Source organism: Rhizopus microsporus (genome assembly GCF_002708625.1).
Source record: "Rhizopus microsporus ATCC 52813 unplaced genomic scaffold scaffold_20, whole genome shotgun sequence".
Classification (NCBI taxonomy): domain Eukaryota; kingdom Fungi; phylum Mucoromycota; class Mucoromycetes; order Mucorales; family Rhizopodaceae; genus Rhizopus; species Rhizopus microsporus.
This window is the reverse complement of record NW_019671935.1, coordinates 201,945-223,200: the sequence shown is the minus strand read 5'-3', so window position 1 is coordinate 223,200 and position 21,256 is coordinate 201,945. Positions and strand designations below refer to the sequence as shown.

Below are 21,256 nucleotides of genomic sequence, written 5' to 3'. Positions count from 1 at the left end.
AAAAAAAATAGAATGCTTAGCTTGGAAAAGGGTTAAAAGAGATAGTCTACACTTTTTCTTGTTTATTTTATATATTTTCAAATAAAAAGCACGGCTCGAAGAGCTTATACCACATCCTCCATCTTCCTTTCGTCAACTATAGTATTATGTTCAGTAAGTAAACCTATATTGCAACAGTTTTATTTGTATCTTATTATTTACATTATTTTTAGTCCTGCACACTCAATGCTCTTTAATCCTAATGATCCTAGCTGGTTCAATCATTTCAGTTCAGAGGACCTCGTGGAAATAAAAGAACATGTTAATCACTCACTGAATAATGACCTTTCTAAAGAACTGGAAGATATATTATTATTACTAAATCAAAAGGCAAAATTTGAATTTTTCTTTATTTTTTTAACTCCATTTTCGTTAATATTATATTACTAGATAACATTCAGAGCGATTTATGATGTTATGGATGCTGTACCTGCGGACCCAGTTAATAATAAAGAAAAGTATTGGTTCAAAAATAGCATAATTAATTACATTATGCTCTTCATCAATGGACCTACTATAGTACCGTTCAAATCTGAAGAAGATCTTTTAGATGATGTTTATGGTTTCATCAAAACCAGTAAACAACTAAGTCATGCATAGCATTGATACTGTGAGAGAAGAAGCTGTCTTGACTAATATGAATATTTTGATTTTATAAATAGAAAAACAGAAAGTACTGCATCTTCTGGAGAAATTAACAAAGATCGACTGATTGGATCAATAAACAAAATCAACAGGAATATAGCAGCTAATCATGCTGATTTGGTCTTCAAATATTTGACACACGAAATTGGATGTGTTGAAATTGGCTTGTATAACAAAGGCCCAACAGGAACAAAAGAGTTACAAGAGTTCGAGATCAAAATGCCACTAATGTTAAAAAGCTTTATTTTATATCTTGTTAAAGATTATAAAACTATGCCCGACAACTTTAAAATCATTTCATTCGTATTCAGTGGTAAAGTATAAAAAAAAGGCTCTTGTTCATATTAATTGATCTCTTTCTTTGACAGGAATGTATATCTCTGCTCAAGTAATGACTTATAATAAAGGATCCGTTGCCCTGATAGGAACATCTCAACGGTACTATACGCCAGAATCCCCAACTGAAGTTCCTAAACTATTGCCACCTGTGCTAAAGCTGGCGTACAATTGTGCCAAGTCATTGAAAGTATTACTAGCCATTTGAAAACTATCTCTTTCTCTGTCTCCCTTGATGAAGGTTCTGAAGTGTATTTCCCTCCTTGTTTCGTTGCGAGTGATAACAAAAGAACCTATGCAGCTGCTTTCAGTGACTAGTATGAATCGTTTTTTTTTTTTAAACAAAAATTTAAGTTAGGTTATTATTAAAATTATGTAAAATAAAAGTTAAGAGTACAGAGAATCTATTTTATTGAATGAGTGTAGTTTATTATAATACTTCTTCAAGATGAATGGCAAAAAGTCTCTCTTCGCTTCAAAGCATTAAGCTTCTAATAACAGGAGTAACCACGAGAAGGTGAAGACTATATACTCCCAAACCCCAGACCCTAAGATGCCTCCTGTCGAACTACATCTGGTGTACGAAGAACCAGTAAAGTAAAACGCAACAACCAAACCTCATTCGACCATTTCTCATCATGCTACTACTGGAGTATTAAAGCAACATCCAATACTCACATGACAAGTAGAAAGAGACGCCCCAGAACCTAAACTTATTCTGATCATGCTACCACTGAAGTACCGAAGCAACATTCAATACTCGCATGAAATAAGAAAGAAAAAACCCTAGTTAGGATCTTGAGAACGTCATAACTACATTTAATGGCCTTGTGTCGAGTTCCTCTTTTTTTTTGGTTACCATTACGGTTATGCGCATAAGAGTGCTAATCAAAATAAAGAGCAATATTACGAGGAACCCTACTTGATAAAGCAGATACATTGACACCTCGCCTTCCTGCTGCTTGTGGGATCAGACACTGTTCAGGATTGCCAAGGTTGGGTGATATTCTGGGTTAGATGCATTGATAAAGAATTAGGTCTAAGGTAAGTGTCATCGCCATATGTTACCTTTAAGTATTTCTTCAGAAATAAAAAACCATTTTGTCCCAAAGTTTATTTCCAAAATATCCAAAAAAAAAAAATGTATCAATTTTATTTACAAGTCGTACCAAAAAAATTTCAACCGTACCAATTAAAACTAAAATCCTGTTTTTAGAGTTATTCCACAGGATTTTCTGAGGTTTGGTAATCTTATATCTTTTTATTCTGATACAAAAATGACAGAAGCTCTCGTATCCATACCAACCTTTTCGAAGCTATCTTCCAGAGTATGGAGAGTGCTTGGTTTGAATCCTGGAAAGGTTACTTTACAAGGTGAATAAGATTGATATATTGTAAGAAATGGCTAGTGAATAACAAGTATTTCAGGCACGAATACGTATATCTTGGGCGCAGGTGCTCAGAAGCTGCTGCTTGACTGTGGTCAAGGCATATCAGAGTACACTCCTCTCCTTGAAAATTCTCTTAAAGATATTCAAGCAGATGCATATATATCTGATATCATCATCTCCCATGGTCACTTTGACCACTGGGGCGGTCTTCATGATATCTTATCTTCTTCAATCCTTAATCCAAAGAAGCAAATTCGTGTACACAAATTTCCTCTGCCCTCTGGTAAACATGTAGACCATTTGAAGGATTTCCCACAAGACATTTCTGTCCTACCTCTGAAAGATGAACAAACATTCAAAGTGGATGACGCGACACTTAGAGTGATCTACACACCTGGACACACTTCAGATCATTGCACGTTTTGGTTAGAGGAAGAGGAAAGTCTATTTACTGCAGATTGTGTATTGGGTCAAGGAAGTACCATATTTGAGGATTTACATCAGTATCTTTCTGGACTTGAAAAACTAGCCAAACTACAGCCAAGGAGACTCTACCCTGGCCATGGGCCTGTCATTGAGAATGGAACAAACAAGATAAATGAATACATTCGACATCGCTTAGAAAGAGAGGACCAGATTATACAGCTATTTAATCAACAAGATGGCTGGACTCCCATGGAAATTGTTAAAGTTCTGTACAAGGACTACCCCGAATCACTTCATCTTCCTGCTGCTAGAAGCGTCGTTTTGCACCTCTACAAGCTACATAAAGATGGAAAAGCCAAGACAGCAAAACATTATGACTTTGTACAAGAGAATTATCATCTCATTATAAATTCCAAGTGGTATTGGGTTAATCAGAATAATTTATAATAAATAAATGTATGTACAAAAGCTTTATTGATTCCATAGCATGTATACATGAGACCTCTCTTTGGCTGCACAGCTCCAAACCAAAGATTTAAATCTTATTCTAGTCTTTTTATCCTCCTCAGTCACTGTCTCATTCCATCGGCCTAGAAACTTTACAGAAGCTCCATGCATTACCTTTTGTATCAGCTTGCCTGTCTTCATGTCCAATACTTCGACAGTCGTAGGACCAAAACCAACAGCATACCAGCGACTGATATTCATATCGAGCTGAATAAATTCTATGTGACTCGGAGCTTCTGTCCAACAATATACTTGGGTGGAATACAAATTACCGGTTATGTCGATGATGAAGCTTTGCTTGGAAAATGTAGCAAAAAACAGTTGAGGTGCTGCGGCAGAGGGCAGAGCAACAGGATCGGGCGGTGCTGATGTGGGCAAGGCTGTTATGACTGTGGTATAAGAAGGTGGAATGGAGTAATCGGTGGTAAGCGTCGTTGGTGGAAGATCGTCTGGATAAAAGGGAAGTTGTTGCATCAGAGTCCACTGGATAGGTGGTATGCTCACACTGGCCGGCAGTGAAGGGTAGGGTAGATTACAACTTTCGCTTAATGAGATATTATTGCTGTTAGGATTAAGCTGCCGTGGTTGTACAAGGTGATGCTCAAATTGCTCCCTAATCCATGTCGATTCGTAAACCCTTCGTAATGTGGAGTCAATAGCGACTGACTGCACCTTACTGTCTCGCAGCTCAATTGAAGTCGCCTCTGTTGTAAATACGACAATGATATGCCGAAGCGTAGTTCTATCGTCTGCAAAGGCAATCGATTTGGCCTCTGTCGGTATCCAAAATACTTTAAACTTGTAAAAATGCCGTAGTGGATGATCTCTTTTTTTCTGCCAAAGTACTATTTTATCACGATGAAGGACAGCTACAAAGAGGTAGGATGATGTTTGATAGATTTGTATGTCGATCGACTCTTTGGAGTCCGAAAGCTTATAATAGAACTCTTGTAATATCAAGTTGTCACACACGTAGTATGGTTTTGAAAGTGCGGGCTGGTCTACCAAGAAACATGATTGCTTGTTCACTGGCACTTTTTCCTTTTGCTTCTTTGCCAGTCTTTCCTTCAAACTTAAACTGAAACTATTTATACTTGATATAGGAACGTCATCTTCTTCTTCAGGTAACGTATTCAGTGCTGACTTTGTAGCTACCTGTTGCCAGTCTTTAAGTGAAGGCACATCATGAGCTTTATCACGTCTTGTTGACCAATCAAGTGATAATACTCCGTATATGAGTTTCAAGATGGCGTCGTAAGAATAACATCGTATCTGCTTATGACGATCTGTCAACATGAGAATAATTCGACAGGTTTCAATCACCCGTATCTGTCTGACCCGTGTCCAGATGATGATCTGGGGCTTTAGTTGGCTATTGTCTAGGTCAATTAATTGGATACCCTCTTTGTATCCTAGCAGTAAAAATCGATTCTCCAAGACACAACTACAGTCAAAAGGTGTACCCTGCCATGGATCAGTAATAGATGTGATAACTTTTAACTGTAAAGAGGCAAGTTGGCTGGACTATCCATAAAATTAGCATTGAATCATCCCCAAGTTTGTTACGGTACCTCTGCTACATCCTCGTTAGACTGTTGGTGTTCAGGTGACCACTGGAGATGAGCAGGATTAGTGTTTGCAAAGTTGTAGTTTTCATATTCTATTGAATAAGGAGGTGGTGACGACACAAGTATCTCTCTTCCTGAGTTTAAAGCATTGCTTGGTCTGCCTACGTTTAAACAAATATCATTTGACATGATATACTTGTGTTAAATAGAAGGAAAAGAAAAAAGGAAAGGGTAAAAATAATAATAACTCTTGGCCAATATCGTCTCCAGACTCCGATATTGAAACACAATGATAAACATAGAATAAGCAGCTTTGAGAACAATAGCTAGCAAGCATCAACCCTGTTCTATCAATAAGTTAACCATAAGCTTGTGCCTTATCAGTCAAGCATTATTTTAAATTAACTTAGACTTTACCAGCATAAATGTTACCACGTTCAATAGACAAAAAGAGAAAGACTCTTAGAGTATGGGGTTAAAAAGTGGTAGTCAAAGATTTAGAAAAAGTGCTTAGGGAAAGATTAGGGATTGTTATATCCAAAAGGCTAACCATGTTTTCGGCAGTTGCTATACTTCTTTGTTAAAGACTCCAAAAGGGGCTGATTACCCTATAGAGCATTTGTGCACGGGCACTGAAAGTCGACGATACGGTTACACATTAAATAACGATACATCGTAAGATATCGCATTTTTCACATAACTCCATAGTTCATTATACGGCACATATGGTAGTCGTGATATCTTGAAATAACATAATTCTTCGTAAATACGACATTCCTTTTTGGGAAATGGCCTTTATTTACCATTTCTTCAATTAACGGACTACCTCTTAATATTGCCCGAGAAGTGTTTTGGAAAGTATAAAATACTCTTGACTAGGCTTTGCGCTAGGCTGAAATATGTCAACCATTATGGATGGAACACCAAATCAGCTCTGTACTAGAAACTCTTGTTGTAAAGTTGGTTGATAGTAATCGTTTACGCAGCTTTCCTTGATGAAGTATTGCTGCCCAATATTTTCTTACGACCACCTCCGCCCTCAGACAGGTATCTCGCAGGAATCTATCATGTTCTCATCTATACTCAGCTTATATGAACAACATGATTCAGAACCTACTTAGATGAAACTCCATAAATCGAGCTGTCTTTAACAACCATCTCCCAGGTCTATCCATTCCAAGCTTATGCCCATATGTCATCCTGCCAAACTAGACGGTTTTCTCGGCCCTTGAACTTTAGCGAATATCAAATGTGTGATATTTGTTAGGATAAAAATATTAAAACGTAAAAGTCAATAAAATAAAAGTATGATGTGTTTATTAAGTAAATGTTCTATTGATTTATAATTGTTAATGCGTAGGAGCTTTACTTTTCTGCATTTTGTGGGAGGAGCTTCATTTAATGTTTAAGCGCTACCTCTTGCGGTTATACCTCAGTGATACTTATTGACCATCTATATAAATGAGTCTCTAAATTGATATAAGAGGTATTTAGGGAATACCATAAACTGTTCCAAAACGATACAATGACACTTATTGATCCTTTATTCAATCCTTCAAGCACTTGGTCAGTTTCAGTACGAAAGCTTCCCTTCAGGCAGTCGACTCTATGGAAGCGCTTTCTTTAATCGGCACAAAGTTATCCAGCAGCTTCCTCTTTTATTCATAGGTTCATTTCGGCCCTACTTGTTCCCGTCTGAGTAGATATGTATTTATATTCTTACAACTCACGTAAGAACTTATAAACCGTAATATTAATTAGTTTGACGTCAATAATTTCTTATATATGATAATAAATCATTGTCAATCATAATCACAAATAATGCAAACAGAGGAAAGTAAACATGAATCCGAATAAATCAAGCAGCTATTTTTTTCAGTTTAAGCGGAGAACTTTATAATACATGACAGAGTGGGAATACATGGACAAATATATTAGTAAGGCGGGATTTTTTGTCCTGTTCACTTTCATTTAAATAAGAGCAATTATCCACTTTACGCGTCTCTAAACCTTATTGAACCACACATGGCTAATAACAAGCTACCTAGCTACGACGAATTACCAATTGATAACAAATACCCCGATCATACCGCCTGGGGTTTATGGGGTGATGATGACAACCTTGGTACACTCAATCTATTGACAGAAGAAAGAATAGCCAATGTAAGCAGACCAATTCTCTCCATTTTCCTCTGAGTATTTATTTTCCAATCTATTAGGCAGCTAAATACATTCGCCGTGGAGCTATGTTCCCACTCAACTGGAAACTAGAATCACCAAATCCTGCTCTCTTAGGAAGAGCTGGATTTGAGCACCATTTAAAGCCCTTGATAGAGGGAGCCATAGCATTCGATGATGTCTATCAAAACTTCAATACCCAAGCTTCTACCCAATGGGATGGTCTCTGCCATCTAGGTCATATTGGCTCTGGCTGTTTTTACAATGGCGTCAAGCCTTCAGATATCCTTAATAAATGTGGCCGTTTGGGTATTCATCACATGGCTCGACGTGGTATCGCTGGACGTGCTGTATTACTTGATTATGGCAGATGGGCAGAAACAAATAAGCCTGATTTTAATCCTCTCAAGTACACTGAAATTCCTGTTGAAGAGTTGGATCAAGTTGCTGCTGCACAAGGTGTCACTTTCGAGATTGGTGATATCCTTCTTCTTCGCACTGGTTGGATCGCCGCCTATGAGAAACATGGTGAAAAAATAAAGGAATATATCCCAGACGTCCATCAACCTGAATGTGCAGGCGTTAAGGCATGTCAAGATACATATCGATGGATATGGGATCACCACTTTGCTGCAGTCGCTTCCGATTGCTTCCCCTTTGAAGCCTTTCCTCCTAAGGACTGGAGTGACTCTTGTCGTAAGAAATAAAGATAATATATCAAGTAGAAACTAACGATTATAAATAGACTCAGCCTTTCTTGGTGGCTTCGGTATGCCTATTGGTGAAATGTTCTACTTGGACAAACTTGCAGAAGATTCTGCCAAAGACAATGTTTACACGTACTTCTTTACAAGTGCGCCTTTGAATAAGGAACACGGTGTTGCTTCGCCTCCCAACGCTATATGTATTAAATAAACGCTCTCTATCACTTGTCTTTGATCTCATGCAATACTCCCATTTTATTTGAGCATATCACAACAATTTGGATATCAATTTACCTTCAAAGAAGGCTAACTATGGATGTCTTCCTTCAAATTCATCTAAAAAAAGACTTTGCTTTGATCATTCTATAATACAAAACATGATGTAAATATCCAAACCCCTCAAGGAGAATCGTGTTCTGATCTGATATACTTCTATGAAGGAGCAGAGATAATGAATGAGAGAAGCAGTGACTGAGCAACTAAAAGCAGAAAAAAAGTCCTGGAGCTCTTTAGGCGTAATACTTTACCCTTTCCAATTGAAGAGAATGAGCTAAACTGATATGCATAAAGAGGTACTAGCATTCTGGTTACGCTTTGACTGACAGCTTTTTATCTATATATAAAAAAAGAAGCTCTTTATTGCTTAATAGCGGTAGGGAAAGGAGGAGGGATAGCCTCTTTAGGGAAAAGCTTTTCTCCACGTAACTTGACGGCATCCTTAATTTTAACAAACTGGTCATCAAAACCAGGAACAGCGCCCTTGACAAATACCAAATTTAGTGCTGGATCGACCTTTACAACTTTCAAATTTTGAACTGTCACATTTTCACCACCAAGACGACCGGCCATCTTTTTTCCTTTAAACACTTTACTGGGCCACTACAAAGAAGAAAAAGGTGAGCATAGTAATGACTCTTATGGGTTCCTTCACTTACCTTACGCTGACCAGTTGAACCAGCTGAACGATGAGTTAATGACACACCGTGAGATGCAGGAAGACCTTTAAAGTTCCATCGTTTCATAACACCAGCAAAACCTTTACCAATACTAGCAATAAGGGATGTCAGTTTGGTTCACTATCAAGTTGATCAACTTACGAAGGTGCAGTGACATCTACAAATTGACCTTCTACAAAATGTGATGCTGTTAACTCTGTGCCAATTGGCAGAAGGGCATCCTTTGTTACTCTAAATTCAAATAATTTCTGTCGAAGACCAACACCCAACTTTTTAAAGTGTTCAAGTAGAGGCTTGGTAGTATGTTTTTCTTTCTTAACGGTGCATCCGACTTGTAATGCTGTATAACCGTGCTTTTCTTCTGTGCGGATGTCTGTGACTACATTATCTTCCAACTGATTCAACAAGGTATAAGTGATTGCTATTTTAATAAGCTGTGTAAGAAACAAGTACCTGTAATACTGTGACAGGTATACGGACACCGGATTCAGTCCACAAAGCTGTCATGCCCTTCTTTCTGGCAATAACACCTGTTCGTACAGAATCGATCTTCCATTCAACCGGGGCTGCTTGACATGTAACTGATGTTGTGTGGAAACTTGCTGCAGTAATAGCACGAAGAGAAGTTAGACTCTTTGAATTAGTGTTGAATGCGGTTTTTGCAAATAATCGTAAAGCCATGCTGTAATTGCTTTTTTTTTTCTCCACACACACACGACAAACAAAAAGAAGAAAAAAGAACCCCCTTTATCACTCAAACCCTGGAGTGGGTGGTGCTCTTTCCCCCTCAAATTCTTTCTCAGCTAAAGTTCCTTCATAGTCACAGACATTAGTGGCTTATTGCCTCAAGGTAGTCTTTCTCTTAATCAAGCAGAATGCTGTTATTCTTAATGCAAACAAGTGTATGTTTATAAAAGACATGGAACTGTGTACAAACTAAGCAGAGTTTTCATGCACAGACTTATTCAAATTAGCCATGGATGAAAATGTAGTATCTACGCTACTATTCAGTGCTTAAATATAATATCTAGAGTTGAGCCTAATGCTACAATAAGGTCTGCTACGCCTTAATCGAATGTTGTCAACTCGATTTAAATACCTCAGCTTCTTAACATATAATTATAAACTGTGCAATCATCTCTTTTCTCTTTACTTTATTGCGAATAAAGATGCACACAGTCTCATCGTACTTTTATCTTGTCTGATGCCATTACAACACTATCAACAAACATTATCATACACTGCCCGCGGTGCTTGCCATCTGCATACACAACACTACGTCTGATCTTATGGAATTAACCACAGCATCTGATACTCTGTCTTTTCTGTTATGATTACCTTGTCATGGTTGGGCACAAGCATGCTTCCTGATGAATGCAGTTGGTCATTTTTGGCCATTACATGCACCAGAAAATAAGCTAATACTACGAGCGCTACCTATATTGTCACTATACAACTTCACAATACTAAAATCTCTGCCTAACCTAAGGTTGTCCTGTTCACTCTGATATAAAATACGAAATTACACCTGAGCTAAGTGGTCTTTGTTGATCAAACTGATAACATAAAACTAGAATAAATAAACAATTTTTTTTTATCTTTTGTTCTTGAAAAGAAAAGCAAACCAACATGGTGACTTTATAAAGTCATGTTTAGCTTAACGCCACACATTCAAAAGTTTTGTTGACGACATCACAGATAGTGGGTAGAGGTAGCGCACGTAGTATTAATCTAACTTTTGATGTATTTTCTGGCGCATGTAGTGTTTCCCCAAAGATAATAAAAACTTTAGTTTAGATTTTTGCCGGACAATTCATTTATTTTTCAAGGTCGATTGGTAGAGTGAACAGGAAATAAAGACTTCCTACTTTTTGACTGTAATACGATCGGACAAGTCGGTGGTCTTTTTTTTTACTGTGTAGGATGTTGTAAAACTCCGTTTGGCTTCATGGAGGAGAAATCAATTAATTCAAAGCCTACTAGGGCAACGATAATGATAATGTGAACAATGTCAATTTATAAAAATGACGCACTAAGCCATACATGCTACTATGAATACTAGTACTAATTTTATTTATGCTTCCCTGTTATTATTGTAATATCAGAGTTCTTTAATCAAATAAACCTGGAAAGACAATAAAAATGATTTTACCAACTCAGCCTGAAAACAGACTGTAATTTTTCCATTGAAGAACCTGGCCATATACACACACATACACACACCTCTCTCTCTTTCTCTTTCTCTTTCTCTTCTTTTCTATATTATTCTTTTTATAGTAAGAATATCAACATAAAGAAATAGACGTTATATTAAATCCATATTACAAATGCCAGAATGGACATCTCAACAGCAACAACCACACCTGAATCACTAGAGCAGCAAGCTATACAGTCCACTAGTAGAGGAAACAAGAGAAATAAAGTAAGCAAAGCCTGTAATGAATGTAGAAAGAAAAAGGTAAACAATAACTATTATATACTCTATCATGCTTTATATAAAAAGAACCCGTTTTATGGTCCCTTATTTTGGGACTATTTCTGACTCGCCAAGTTTCACTGAGCATGATTTTTTTTATTATATTATTTCTGCATCAATGTTAACAGATAAGCTAACCCTTATTCCTAGGTACGATGTGATGGGGCTCAACCTTGCGAGCGTTGTCAAAAAGCAGCAGTAGACTGTAATTTTTCTAGCGTTGCTTCCAGAAAGGGACCACCCAAAGAATATCTTGAACCATTTGAATCACGCTTACGTGCAGTCGATGCAGCTTTACAAAGGATACACAAGAGTGGCCAAACACCGCCTATAAAACTGGATTTTACATCATCAGTCGACAAAGATTACTTCAATATCAGCTCTATCGGCCGTGGCTTGTATGTGCCTGAATATCCTACTCGCGTGGATCGCATTGAGCCACTCTACCAAAATAACAGTAATCTAAGTGCAGAACCACCAGAGCCACACCTTAAGATTAAACCGCCAGTACCCATGAGATTTGATCTAATCAAACTTTATTTTGATCACATTCATCACTCTATGCCCTTTGTAAGCAAATTATCCATCACGAGTCCCCAGCCTCCATCATTACTGCTCAATTCTGTTTATGCAGTTGCATCCAAATTTGATGATCAACAACAACAACAGCAGCAGGTAGGTAATCCACCGGGATGGTCATATTATAAGATGGCTTTAAGCCTTATCGACATCTATATGGATACACCAAGGCTTTCGACCATTCAGGCTTTGCTATTACTTATTAAATATCACGAACATGTTCAACGCCCGGGATTCTTTTGGAGAACAAAGTCCCTGATGCAGCTGGTTATTCAAATGACAAATGACTTGGGGCTCTCAAGAAAAGATGATGGCAGCTATATATCCCATCATGATTCAGAATATCGCAATAGGACCTTCTGGGCAGTTTACACGTATGAAACGCTTATGAGGTAAAGAATTGCATATGTAGTGACCTATCCATCTTAATGTGATTTATTCCCTGTAGCACTGAGCACGGTTTCCAGCCTCATTTTAGTCCAGATAAATGCACAGCCCAGTATCCACAGTGCACTGATGAGGAACACAATGACGATTATAATGCTGTTCTCAACTTTCATTGGCTGTCAAAGGTAATACACATTCAGGGCTTTGTACTTCAGTTTATGCGATCAAAATATGGCACGGATGTCCACCCGCTGTTTGATGAACAAAAAGACTTTAGCCATTTAGAGCAGAAATTGAATGATTTAGGGCAATCAATTCCGCAGATTGTATCATCGAATAATGATATCTACGTGTCCTTTATTCATCTGATATACCATGTTGCCAACATCCTCTTATACCGACCTTATGCGCTGTCTGACTGTGTAAACAGCTCCCAATATAACTTTTACTGTCAATCGTCTGCATCTTCTATAACTGATATCACTGAACACATATTGTCAACAAAAGGAATAGACGTCTTTTATAGCACCATACGTGGTGTCCAACAAATCATTTACTGCTTGACAGCTGCCCTCACCGTACAAAGATCAAAAAGTACAGAAACTTATACACAGCCATTTGACCTATCTCAGTATCAAAAGACGGTTTCTACATTAAACACACTTGTGGAGAAGTCCCCAGTGACTGAAATTGAAGATGTATCCACAGCAGAGAGCCAAATGTGGATAGACACCAGAAAGAGGCATGAGCTTGCTTCATCTTCAAATACTTCTTCTGCAAGATCCTCGCCTTTGGATACTTCTCTTAGTTGTCCGCAAAGCCCTGTATCGCCTAAAATTAAGAAACGACGATCGAGATCCTCCTTACAGTTCCCCTCTACACCCGACAGCGCCTCGTACACTTCAACCTCTGCAAACCCCATCGTATCCGAGCCCATGGTTCATCAGAGATCAGCCCATTCAACAACAAATAGACTGTCTCGTGCTCAAAACAGACTATCTGCCCCATCATTAAGCTCGCTCTATCAGCAACATCCAAGCTACTATGCACCCCAACTTCAGCAAATGTTCCAACAGCCCGTATATCCGCCTCAACACATGTCCTATCACTCACAACCCTCATCTCCCACTGCACAGTACCTTGCAGACACCAGTGGAACAGCGGCATCGAGCAGTGGTTCAATAGATAATTATTATAATACACCAGCGTCATCGCCTCGTCGTTCTATATCTCGAAGATCCAGTTTGAGGAAAAGCACCTCGTTTGTAGGAGACTTTACTATTCCTATTCAGCGGCCTACACGCACAGGCATGGCTCGACCATATGCAAGTGCACGACGTCATACTGTTACAAACTCAATGTCTCCCGATCTTACTGAAGCTCTAATGGCTTCAGGATCCACAGCTCTTGGAAATGATCTATATCTCAGTACAATGACAACTCGAAGCAACCGATTCTCAGCGCCGCCTAATACCCTACTTCCATACAATATACCCATGACAGCTCAACAACAGCAACAGCAAGTAATGATGGACCCTCTATTTCCCATGGATCCTGTAATACCTAATACCCCTAATGAATCTATGATGGGGATATTGATGAACAATGAAAACAACTATAGCTTCTTTCCTTCACATCAGCCATAAATATAATGGTGATCAAAACGTTTTAAATAAATCATGGTTGGCTTCATATCAGAAAAGGGAAATTAAGCCAACTTTTTTAGTTTGATATGATGCATCATTTATTTACCCATTGATAGGAGAGAAAGAGAGAATAAATATAACAAAATAATATTAATCATAACAATAACCTTTGTTGATTAATCTGAAAGAAAAAAAAAGTCTCTTTATAAGCAATGATAAACTAAATGTTGCCATTTTTACTCTTTTTTATTTTTTGGGGTATAACGTACACACTATTGTTCTTGTATGTTAAAGTTGACTTTAAGTATAGATGAACCACCCTGGACGTGATACTCTTGCTCAACGATTACCACAAGAGATACTAGGTGAAGTTTATCGCCATTTAACCATCAGCGGCTTGCTTATCTTGTCATCAACAAGTCGATGGCAGCGTTTTACAATACTGAATCATCCCATTTGGCAAGAAATAGCTGAACGTTCTCGATTGAGCACACCTAAGCGTAAATACAAGACATGGTATGACATCGTCAAGAGCAAAATAAATATTATATGTGAACAATGCTACTGTATTGGATCGCGAAATGGACAGCGCTCTGTCCTTGCCATAAAAGTCAATGTCCAAGAAAACGCCACCAACAGGCGCTTGGCTATGCTCCGCTTGTGTTTGGAATGCAGAAAGGATCACTTTATGAAACATGGAGTCATAAAAGAGAATGTGTTGCCTCAAATAAGATATGACTATCACAATCCAGAAAAGCGTTTGGAAGAAACAATTCGTTGGTGTGAAGTCAAGTTCAACTTTAACTTGCCTGCAGAACTAGTTCAACTTTTACCAAGATATACAGGTAAATACAGGACAGATGATATCATTAGCTTGGCACGCACAATGTATGGAGGAGATGTTGGTATTGCTGCTTATCAGAGGGCAAGAAAGAATAGAAAAAGATTCAAGTTTTCTAGAGAAGAATTTCTCTTGCAAGGTCAGTTACAACTTTTGCTCTCCTATAAACATAATATTTAATTTTAACAGAAAATATTTATCAAAAAGTCAGATATGTGCGTCGTTAAGGCAAACAGGAAATAAATATTATACAGTCAAGGTTATTTGGTTCTTTAATCTGTAATGAGCTTGGTTGTAGGCTTCACTATGATCTTACACTTTATCCACAAATTATTCACACACTGATAAAGAAAATGATAATTTCAGACAATAAAAATAATAAGAGAGCCCATCAGAAGTAAAAGAATGAATAAAGAGATAATTAGTAAATCAGTTATTAAATTGATATTAAATATTTGCATTATAAAGAGAATTTATAAGAGAAAAGAGAAGCAAGAAAAGCGAGTAAATATATAGAGATTATTAGCATCGTATCCAAAGCATACTATTGATGGGCCAGCGATAACCAGCCCGGAGAAAGAAGAGAAAAAAAAAGAAGCGAGCAAGAAAGAGAGCGGATGGGACCAAAGTTTTGTAAGGGCCAAACTATTCCCAGCTAGCACCGGGTTAGCTTCGATGGGCAATCTATAATACTACATGTTAGTTCCTTACAAGAGTAAAGAATATAACATATTTTAGGGCTAGCTGGGGAATAGCTGATCTTACTTTTTGGTCCAAAGAAGAAAAGAGAAAAAGAAGTCAAGGTCAGATTATTTATACAAGGCCTCTAACAACTTCTTCAGTTACGTGTTAGTTATGCTTTGACCGCATTTATTTTATATTATTATGTGTTGTCTTTTAAACAATAAAGAAGACATAGACAATCAACTAAAGTGTTAATTGCTATTGATCTTGTAACGTGTGCGAATAATTTCTGAAAAAAGTGTATATGAAGTTTACTGAACCGCCTCGGGTGGAAAAGATGTAATATTACAATCGTGCGCCCATTAGAGGTTTTCAATTATTTATAAATAAAAATCTATTTAAACGTATATGAAGTTTATATCAATTGACTTACCATGAAGATATACGATATCATCTGGTAACGATATACTATGCCTAAAGCCATAGACTCAAATTGCATCTAATAAGCTTAAAGCACGCCTCTAGGAAAAAGTTGAGGGATAGAAGACCATAATCTCCTTAATAAAACAAATGGCGGAGCCTCAAGTATCCTTTTAATATAATATGCAAGAGTCTAGGCCTTACTATTGGCTCACTTGATCCTGTGACAGCTTAATTATGACTCAAGTCTTGTCTTATCTCTTTTTTTTTTTGTTTCTTTGCCTGTCTAGGGCCATTCTTTTATTTCTCTTCCTTTTCTTTTTTTCACCATTGATATAAAATGGAAGAGAAGCAGTCTACAACCCATAATGTCATCCTATTAAAGGAAAACAACCTGTTTATACCAAAAATAGAGCAAAAATCCAATTTACGAAAGCAGGTTGACGATCTTATCTTTGGTTCGGTACTGATAAAAGATACATTTACGTAAAAAAAATTTATATTTACTAACATGATTCAAATAATAAAGATAGCTGGTATGGTTGGCAAATTTGTAGAATATCCATTTGATACGATCAAGGTCAGGCTACAGACACAACCTGTCAACAAGCCTTTCTACTCAGGGCCATGGGACTGCTTCAAAGCTACAATGAAGCAAGAAGGTATCCGAGGATTATTTACAGTAAGTCATAATAAACTTATATTGATTTGTATTGACCATAATCGTAGGGCATGTCGTCACCATTAGTTGGGTCAATGATCGAAAATGCGGCATTATTTGTAGGCTATCGACAGATACAAAGACTGATAAGGGAGTACTCACTGAACGCAGAAGAGTTGGATAAACTAAAGAATATACCTGAAGAAGACTTACCACCCTTAAAAATGAGCCAATTAGTTTTAGCAGGTGCTGCCTCTGGTGCAATCGCATCTTTTGTCTTAACACCAGTAGAATTGATCAAATGTAAATTACAAGTCCAGATTGGAACAAATGCCTCTGCCAGCGCTCATCAATTTACCGGACCATTTCACGTTATACAACACGTTGTTAGAACACACGGCATCTCAGGATTTTATAGAGGCTTTTTAGCCACTTTATTACGAGAATCAGGAGGCGGCGCTTTCTGGTTTGGTACTTATGAATTTGCTTGTGCACAGTTTATAAAAAGACGACAAGCAGTGACAGACGAAGCCTTCCTCAAGAAGGATTTATCGCCCACAGAGTTGATGGCCAGTGGTGCACTAGGCGGTATGGCATACAATCTATCGCTTTTTCCAGTTGATGTTATCAAATCGCAAATGCAAACAGACGAGCAACTATTAGCTTCTTGTCAGCGATCATTTACTCAGACAGCTAAAGAACTCTACTCAATGGGAGGCTACAGAGCATTCTATAGAGGCTGTGGTATCACAGTTGCTCGTAGTGCTCCAACATCAGCTATCATTTTCCTAACCTATGTAAGTTAAGACTGTATGCTATATTATAAGTACTTATACAAATTATGCTATAGGAACTTCTTAACCGACAATTTGGAAGCTAATTGAATGTAAACCGTATCCCTTTGATAGACCCCTTTCATGCTAATATCGTTCATATACACTCGCATTACCTCATCTCTACTTATATTTCTCTCAATCCCTTCCCTTAATTAGACAAAAGAGCAAAAAAAAAAAAGGCCTCTCATTGCAACACACACCAATTGGTAGTACAGCAAGCTATTTAACGTCAGCTCATAAATAAAGAGAAATTCATGTGTGGGATGAATTATTGAATTACTGATGCTGAGGAAATATATGATTATATGTGTGTCTCCAAAGCCATTATATCATTCAGTCATGGAATAACACACACTATATTACATCTATGTTTGACTGTGTTCTTTAGTAAATTGACTAAAGTTTCAAGTTTGATGAGAATGATAAAAGAATAGATGGTTATCGATAAAACAACATTACCCTATTCGTCAGCATAATCGAACGTTTTCTGTTGCACTTAAAACCCCCTTACTGGAAATGTTTTTTTATAGGACATCTTTACACGACAAACCAAAAGAATAAAGCAAGATGCGATATAGATATCAATAAAGAAAAAAAAGGAATAATCATAATAGATTTTCCCGGGTCACAAGGTGGGAAGAAGTTTACTGTTTGTCTATAATACCGTATGATTTTATGATCTCACGATTACTGGTACAAGTCACAGATTCATGTAAAGACCCTTCATATGTCATATCATGTTTTGCATTTCTTTTTTTTTCTTTTTTTTTTCAAGAATAAAAACGTTAGTCGTATAGTAAAGGCATAACAATCGAATTTACTTATTATTTATACAGAATATATTCATATGGCAAAAGGCCTTTCACACCTCGTCTTTATCGCAAGTACCGAAGAATCCTATCACCACACAATCGACTTTTACAAGGCATTCGGCTTTAAGGTTATTAGTGTCTCAAATGGTGAAAAACAAAACGAGATATGGCTAAAACTTGACTCGAATGAACATGCTATGACTTCTGATATTGTTATCAAGCTCATCTTAAGTGTGGGCTCGGTACCTCGACCCAGACCAGATAATGAGTCCGACTGGTCACTCAACCCCTCTGCTATTGCATTATCCGTTATGGATGTTAGCGTAAGTTTGTAAAAGAAATAGAGAAAAGGAAATGAGCTTGACAGAACCTACTGTACGTATAGGCTGTCAAGTCACAGCTAGACTCGCTAGGATGCGACTATCAAGACAGGTCTATCAAGTCATTTAGCGGAACCTTTCAGCTAATTGAAGTTTACTGTCTGGATCCTTTGAACAACACAGTCATCTTTTCCAATAAGCCATCCTTCCCGAGTTTATTAGAAAGCGCTCCTGCTGGCTTAATTGACGATATTAATGAAAAACAGGACAAGATCAAAAAGATTGGTGTACTGACTTCGGGCGGTGACGCGCCAGGTATGAATGCTTGCGTTCGTGCCGTTGTCCGTTACGGTATCTCCAAGGGTTGTGAAGTGTTTGCGGTTTATGAAGGCTATCAAGGTAAGAAATCAATATACGTGTTAGTTTAGCATAAAATCCAATTACTCTCAAAGGTCTTGTTGATGGAGGAATCAAAAAGATGGACTGGAAAAGCGTTCGTGGCTATCTATCGGTGGTAAAATGCTAGAAAACGCGTATAAAAAAAGTAAAGGAGCTATATATTGATTTTTTCTTATGAAAGGGTGGTACATCCATTGGTACAGCTAGATGTATGACATTCAAGACGCGTGAGGGTCGTCTTCAGGCTGCAGAAAATCTGATCAAGAACGGTATTGATGCACTCATTGTCTGCGGTGGCGACGGTTCACTCACTGGTGCTGATGTATTCCGTTCTGAATGGAGTGGACTTAATCAAGAACTTTTGGAAGCCGGCAGAATTTCGGAAGAAGAAGCAGAAACTTTCAAGTATTTGACCATTGTTGGTTTGGTGGGCTCGATTGACAATGATATGTCATCAACAGACATTACTATCGGCGCTGTTACATCTCTTCATCGTATTTGTGAATCTGTTGACTCAATTGGCACCACTGCCTTATCCCATTCCCGTGCATTTGTTATTGAAGTGATGGGCCGTCACTGTGGCTGGCTCGCGCTCGCTGCTGGTATTGCCACAGGCGCTGACTTTGTGTTCATTCCCGAAAGACCACCACCAGAAGACAACTGGGAAGAGACTTTATGTGCAGTCGCCCATCGTCATCGTAAACTTGGTAAAAGAAAGACCGTGGTTATTGTTGCTGAAGGTGCTCTTGACAAGCATTTGAACCCAATTAAGGCCGATCATATCAAGGACATTCTCAGTGATCGTCTTGGTCTAGACACACGCGTTACTACACTTGGACATACCCAACGGGGTGGCTCTCCTGCTGCATACGACCGCATCCTTGCTACCATTCAGAGTGTTGCTGCAGTTGATGCCGTTTTAAGCGCTACTCCAGAGACGCCTTCTCCTATAATCGGCATGAGCAACAATGAAGTGACGACTGGTGACCTTATGAAAGCTGTGGAGCTGACTCATGAAGTGGCACAAGCTATAGGAGAAAAGAACTTTGCTCGTGCTATGGAACTTCGTGATCCTCAATTTATTGAAGAGCTTGAGGCTTATACTGCTACGACCATTTTAGATGACGACAGTATGTTGCTTCCTCCACACCGTCGTCTTCGCATTGGTATCATTCATGTAGGTGCTCCTGCTGGTGGTATGAACGCCGCTACAAGAACAGCAGTACGCTATGCAATTAACCGTGGTCATAAAGCTTTCGGTATCAGCAATGGTTTCCCTGGATTAGCCCGTGGATCTGTCGAGGAGCTGACCTGGATAGCCGTTGACGGTTGGACATCACGCGGTGGTTCCGAGCTGGGTACTAACCGTGCTGTTCCTGGTGAAGCTGTTGATATGGGCATGATTGCCTATCAGCTTCAAAAATACAACATCCAATCACTTTTAATCATTGGTGGTTTTGAAGCATTCTCTTCAGTTATCAAGCTTGAACAAGCTCGTCACCAGTATCCTTCTTTATGTATCCCTATCGCATGTATCCCAGCTACGGTTTCAAACAATGTTCCTGGTACAGATTTCTCTCTTGGTTCTGATACAGCTTTGAATGCTATTGTTGACTCTTGTGATGCCATCATTCAGTCTGCACGTTCTTCACGTCGTCGTGTGTTTGTAGTGGAAGTACAAGGTGGTAAATCTGGTTACTTGGCCGTGGAGGCTGGCTTGGCTAGCGGTGCTAGCACAATCTATATTCCTGAAGAAGGGGTTAACCTCTCTCGTCTCCAATCAGATGTTCGACACTTGATGGCAATGTACATGGATGATGCTGCAGATAAATCTGAAGGCAGGATTATTCTTCGTAATGAAAGTGTTAGCAAGACTTACACAACCCAAGTCATATCCGACATTCTTAAAGAAGAAGGACATGCCCTATTTGACTCTAGAACCGCTGTCCTAGGTCACATTCAACAAGGCGTTAACCCAAGTCCATTAGATCGTATTAGAGCAACACGACTTGCAAAATGTTCGCTTGATTTCTTTGAAAAACACACAGTCGCTGCTCTTGATAGAGCACATAGTCTGAATGGCCCTGCTCCTATTGATCTTTGTAGAGTTGAACACTCTGCTGCTATCATTGGTCTTTCTGGCTCTAAAGTGACTTACAGATGCATTAAAGAGCTTGTTCCTTTGACTGATATGAAAAACCGTAAACCTTTGGAATCTTGGTGGCTGCCTCACCGTCCTCTTGTTGATCTTTTGTCTGGTCGTGGTTTATTTACACCACAGGCTCAAGCAACTTTGAACCATAGCAAGTAGGTGATCATTACAATAATACTCATTTCTGGCAGAATGATTTTTTCAGGATTTTTGCTCAAATTATCTGTAAACACATGAAATAATAAAAACATGAATGGCATATGTATATTATTTACACTTTATTTGGAAGAAGT

At 38.3% G+C, this 21,256-nt stretch overlaps 10 protein-coding genes across 10 annotated transcripts; 8 read left to right on the top strand and 2 right to left on the bottom strand.

Annotated features, from left to right (window-relative positions):
* Window positions 1-96: 96 nt before the first annotated feature.
* On the top strand, window positions 97-816 carry RHIMIDRAFT_267212 (uncharacterized protein). Its single transcript, XM_023611983.1, has 3 exons — window positions 97-153; window positions 213-369; window positions 430-816. The coding sequence occupies exons 2-3, from the start codon at window positions 226-228 to the stop codon at window positions 637-639; spliced, it is 354 nt and encodes a 117-aa protein (XP_023462660.1). The 5' UTR covers window positions 97-153; window positions 213-225; the 3' UTR covers window positions 640-816.
* On the top strand, window positions 784-1,595 carry RHIMIDRAFT_267209 (uncharacterized protein). Its single transcript, XM_023611982.1, has 3 exons — window positions 784-997; window positions 1,055-1,185; window positions 1,212-1,595. Exons 2-3 carry the CDS (start codon window positions 1,055-1,057, stop codon window positions 1,336-1,338), a joined length of 258 nt encoding a protein of 85 aa, XP_023462659.1. The 5' UTR covers window positions 784-997; the 3' UTR covers window positions 1,339-1,595.
* A 702-nt stretch (window positions 1,596-2,297) lies between these two features.
* Window positions 2,298-3,284, top strand: RHIMIDRAFT_207258 (Metallo-hydrolase/oxidoreductase; the record flags this gene model as incomplete). Its single annotated transcript, XM_023606973.1, has 2 exons — window positions 2,298-2,394; window positions 2,449-3,284. 2 exons carry the CDS (start codon window positions 2,298-2,300, stop codon window positions 3,282-3,284), a joined length of 933 nt encoding a protein of 310 aa, XP_023462658.1.
* A 24-nt stretch (window positions 3,285-3,308) lies between these two features.
* On the bottom strand, window positions 3,309-5,101 carry RHIMIDRAFT_241164 (uncharacterized protein; the record flags this gene model as incomplete). The annotated part of the gene is made up of 2 exons (XM_023609522.1): window positions 3,309-4,868; window positions 4,916-5,101. The coding sequence occupies 2 exons, from the start codon at window positions 5,099-5,101 to the stop codon at window positions 3,309-3,311; spliced, it is 1,746 nt and encodes a 581-aa protein (XP_023462657.1).
* A 1,764-nt stretch (window positions 5,102-6,865) lies between these two features.
* RHIMIDRAFT_219152 (uncharacterized protein) lies at window positions 6,866-8,035 on the top strand. The gene is made up of 3 exons (XM_023607372.1): window positions 6,866-7,075; window positions 7,132-7,786; window positions 7,836-8,035. The coding sequence occupies exons 1-3, from the start codon at window positions 6,938-6,940 to the stop codon at window positions 8,003-8,005; spliced, it is 963 nt and encodes a 320-aa protein (XP_023462656.1). The 5' UTR covers window positions 6,866-6,937; the 3' UTR covers window positions 8,006-8,035.
* Window positions 8,036-8,235: 200 nt separating this feature from the next.
* RHIMIDRAFT_309368 (translation protein) lies at window positions 8,236-9,489 on the bottom strand. Its single transcript, XM_023614597.1, has 4 exons — window positions 9,204-9,489; window positions 8,892-9,145; window positions 8,730-8,841; window positions 8,236-8,673 (listed from the first exon to the last, which is right to left on the bottom strand). Exons 1-4 carry the CDS (start codon window positions 9,429-9,431, stop codon window positions 8,431-8,433), a joined length of 837 nt encoding a protein of 278 aa, XP_023462655.1. The 5' UTR covers window positions 9,432-9,489; the 3' UTR covers window positions 8,236-8,430.
* Window positions 9,490-10,979: 1,490 nt separating this feature from the next.
* Window positions 10,980-13,967, top strand: RHIMIDRAFT_294769 (uncharacterized protein). Its single transcript, XM_023614123.1, has 3 exons — window positions 10,980-11,208; window positions 11,377-12,197; window positions 12,254-13,967. The coding sequence occupies exons 1-3, from the start codon at window positions 11,086-11,088 to the stop codon at window positions 13,836-13,838; spliced, it is 2,529 nt and encodes an 842-aa protein (XP_023462654.1). The 5' UTR covers window positions 10,980-11,085; the 3' UTR covers window positions 13,839-13,967.
* Window positions 13,968-14,058: 91 nt separating this feature from the next.
* On the top strand, window positions 14,059-15,027 carry RHIMIDRAFT_267198 (uncharacterized protein). Its single transcript, XM_023611981.1, has 2 exons — window positions 14,059-14,818; window positions 14,869-15,027. The coding sequence occupies exons 1-2, from the start codon at window positions 14,149-14,151 to the stop codon at window positions 14,904-14,906; spliced, it is 708 nt and encodes a 235-aa protein (XP_023462653.1). The 5' UTR covers window positions 14,059-14,148; the 3' UTR covers window positions 14,907-15,027.
* A 1,096-nt stretch (window positions 15,028-16,123) lies between these two features.
* Window positions 16,124-17,324, top strand: RHIMIDRAFT_241159 (putative mitochondrial amino acid transporter ARG-13; the record flags this gene model as incomplete). The annotated part of the gene is made up of 4 exons (XM_023609521.1): window positions 16,124-16,246; window positions 16,313-16,465; window positions 16,513-17,241; window positions 17,295-17,324. 4 exons carry the CDS (start codon window positions 16,124-16,126, stop codon window positions 17,322-17,324), a joined length of 1,035 nt encoding a protein of 344 aa, XP_023462652.1.
* Window positions 17,325-18,127: 803 nt separating this feature from the next.
* RHIMIDRAFT_241158 (6-phosphofructokinase) lies at window positions 18,128-21,122 on the top strand (the record flags this gene model as incomplete). The annotated part of the gene is made up of 4 exons (XM_023609520.1): window positions 18,128-18,415; window positions 18,478-18,811; window positions 18,865-18,926; window positions 18,993-21,122. 4 exons carry the CDS (start codon window positions 18,128-18,130, stop codon window positions 21,120-21,122), a joined length of 2,814 nt encoding a protein of 937 aa, XP_023462651.1.
* Between the last annotated feature and the right edge of the window lie 134 nt (window positions 21,123-21,256).

Excerpts from the sequence above, each read along its gene's own strand:
- RHIMIDRAFT_294769 (XM_023614123.1), top strand. The coding sequence starts at position 11,086 with ATGGACATCTCAACAGCAACAACCACACCTGAATCACTAGAGCAGCAA. Across the intron at positions 11,209-11,376 it reads ATGAATGTAGAAAGAAAAAG|GTACGATGTGATGGGGCTCA; the intron begins GTAAACAATAAC and ends CCTTATTCCTAG. Across the intron at positions 12,198-12,253 it reads ACGTATGAAACGCTTATGAG|CACTGAGCACGGTTTCCAGC; the intron begins GTAAAGAATTGC and ends TATTCCCTGTAG.
- RHIMIDRAFT_309368 (XM_023614597.1), bottom strand. The coding sequence starts at position 9,431 with ATGGCTTTACGATTATTTGCAAAAACCGCATTCAACACTAATTCAAAG. Across the intron at positions 9,146-9,203 it reads TACCTGTCACAGTATTACAG|TTGGAAGATAATGTAGTCAC; the intron begins GTACTTGTTTCT and ends TTGTTGAATCAG. Across the intron at positions 8,674-8,729 it reads GTTCAACTGGTCAGCGTAAG|TGGCCCAGTAAAGTGTTTAA; the intron begins GTAAGTGAAGGA and ends TCTTCTTTGTAG.
- RHIMIDRAFT_267212 (XM_023611983.1), top strand. The coding sequence starts at position 226 with ATGCTCTTTAATCCTAATGATCCTAGCTGGTTCAATCATTTCAGTTCA. Across the intron at positions 370-429 it reads TATTATTACTAAATCAAAAG|ATAACATTCAGAGCGATTTA; the intron begins GCAAAATTTGAA and ends TTATATTACTAG.
- RHIMIDRAFT_219152 (XM_023607372.1), top strand. The coding sequence starts at position 6,938 with ATGGCTAATAACAAGCTACCTAGCTACGACGAATTACCAATTGATAAC. Across the intron at positions 7,076-7,131 it reads CAGAAGAAAGAATAGCCAAT|GCAGCTAAATACATTCGCCG; the intron begins GTAAGCAGACCA and ends CCAATCTATTAG. Across the intron at positions 7,787-7,835 it reads GGACTGGAGTGACTCTTGTC|ACTCAGCCTTTCTTGGTGGC; the intron begins GTAAGAAATAAA and ends GATTATAAATAG.
- RHIMIDRAFT_267209 (XM_023611982.1), top strand. The coding sequence starts at position 1,055 with ATGTATATCTCTGCTCAAGTAATGACTTATAATAAAGGATCCGTTGCC. Across the intron at positions 1,186-1,211 it reads CCACCTGTGCTAAAGCTGGC|TATTACTAGCCATTTGAAAA; the intron begins GTACAATTGTGC and ends AGTCATTGAAAG.
- RHIMIDRAFT_267198 (XM_023611981.1), top strand. The coding sequence starts at position 14,149 with ATGAACCACCCTGGACGTGATACTCTTGCTCAACGATTACCACAAGAG. Across the intron at positions 14,819-14,868 it reads AGAAGAATTTCTCTTGCAAG|AAAATATTTATCAAAAAGTC; the intron begins GTCAGTTACAAC and ends TAATTTTAACAG.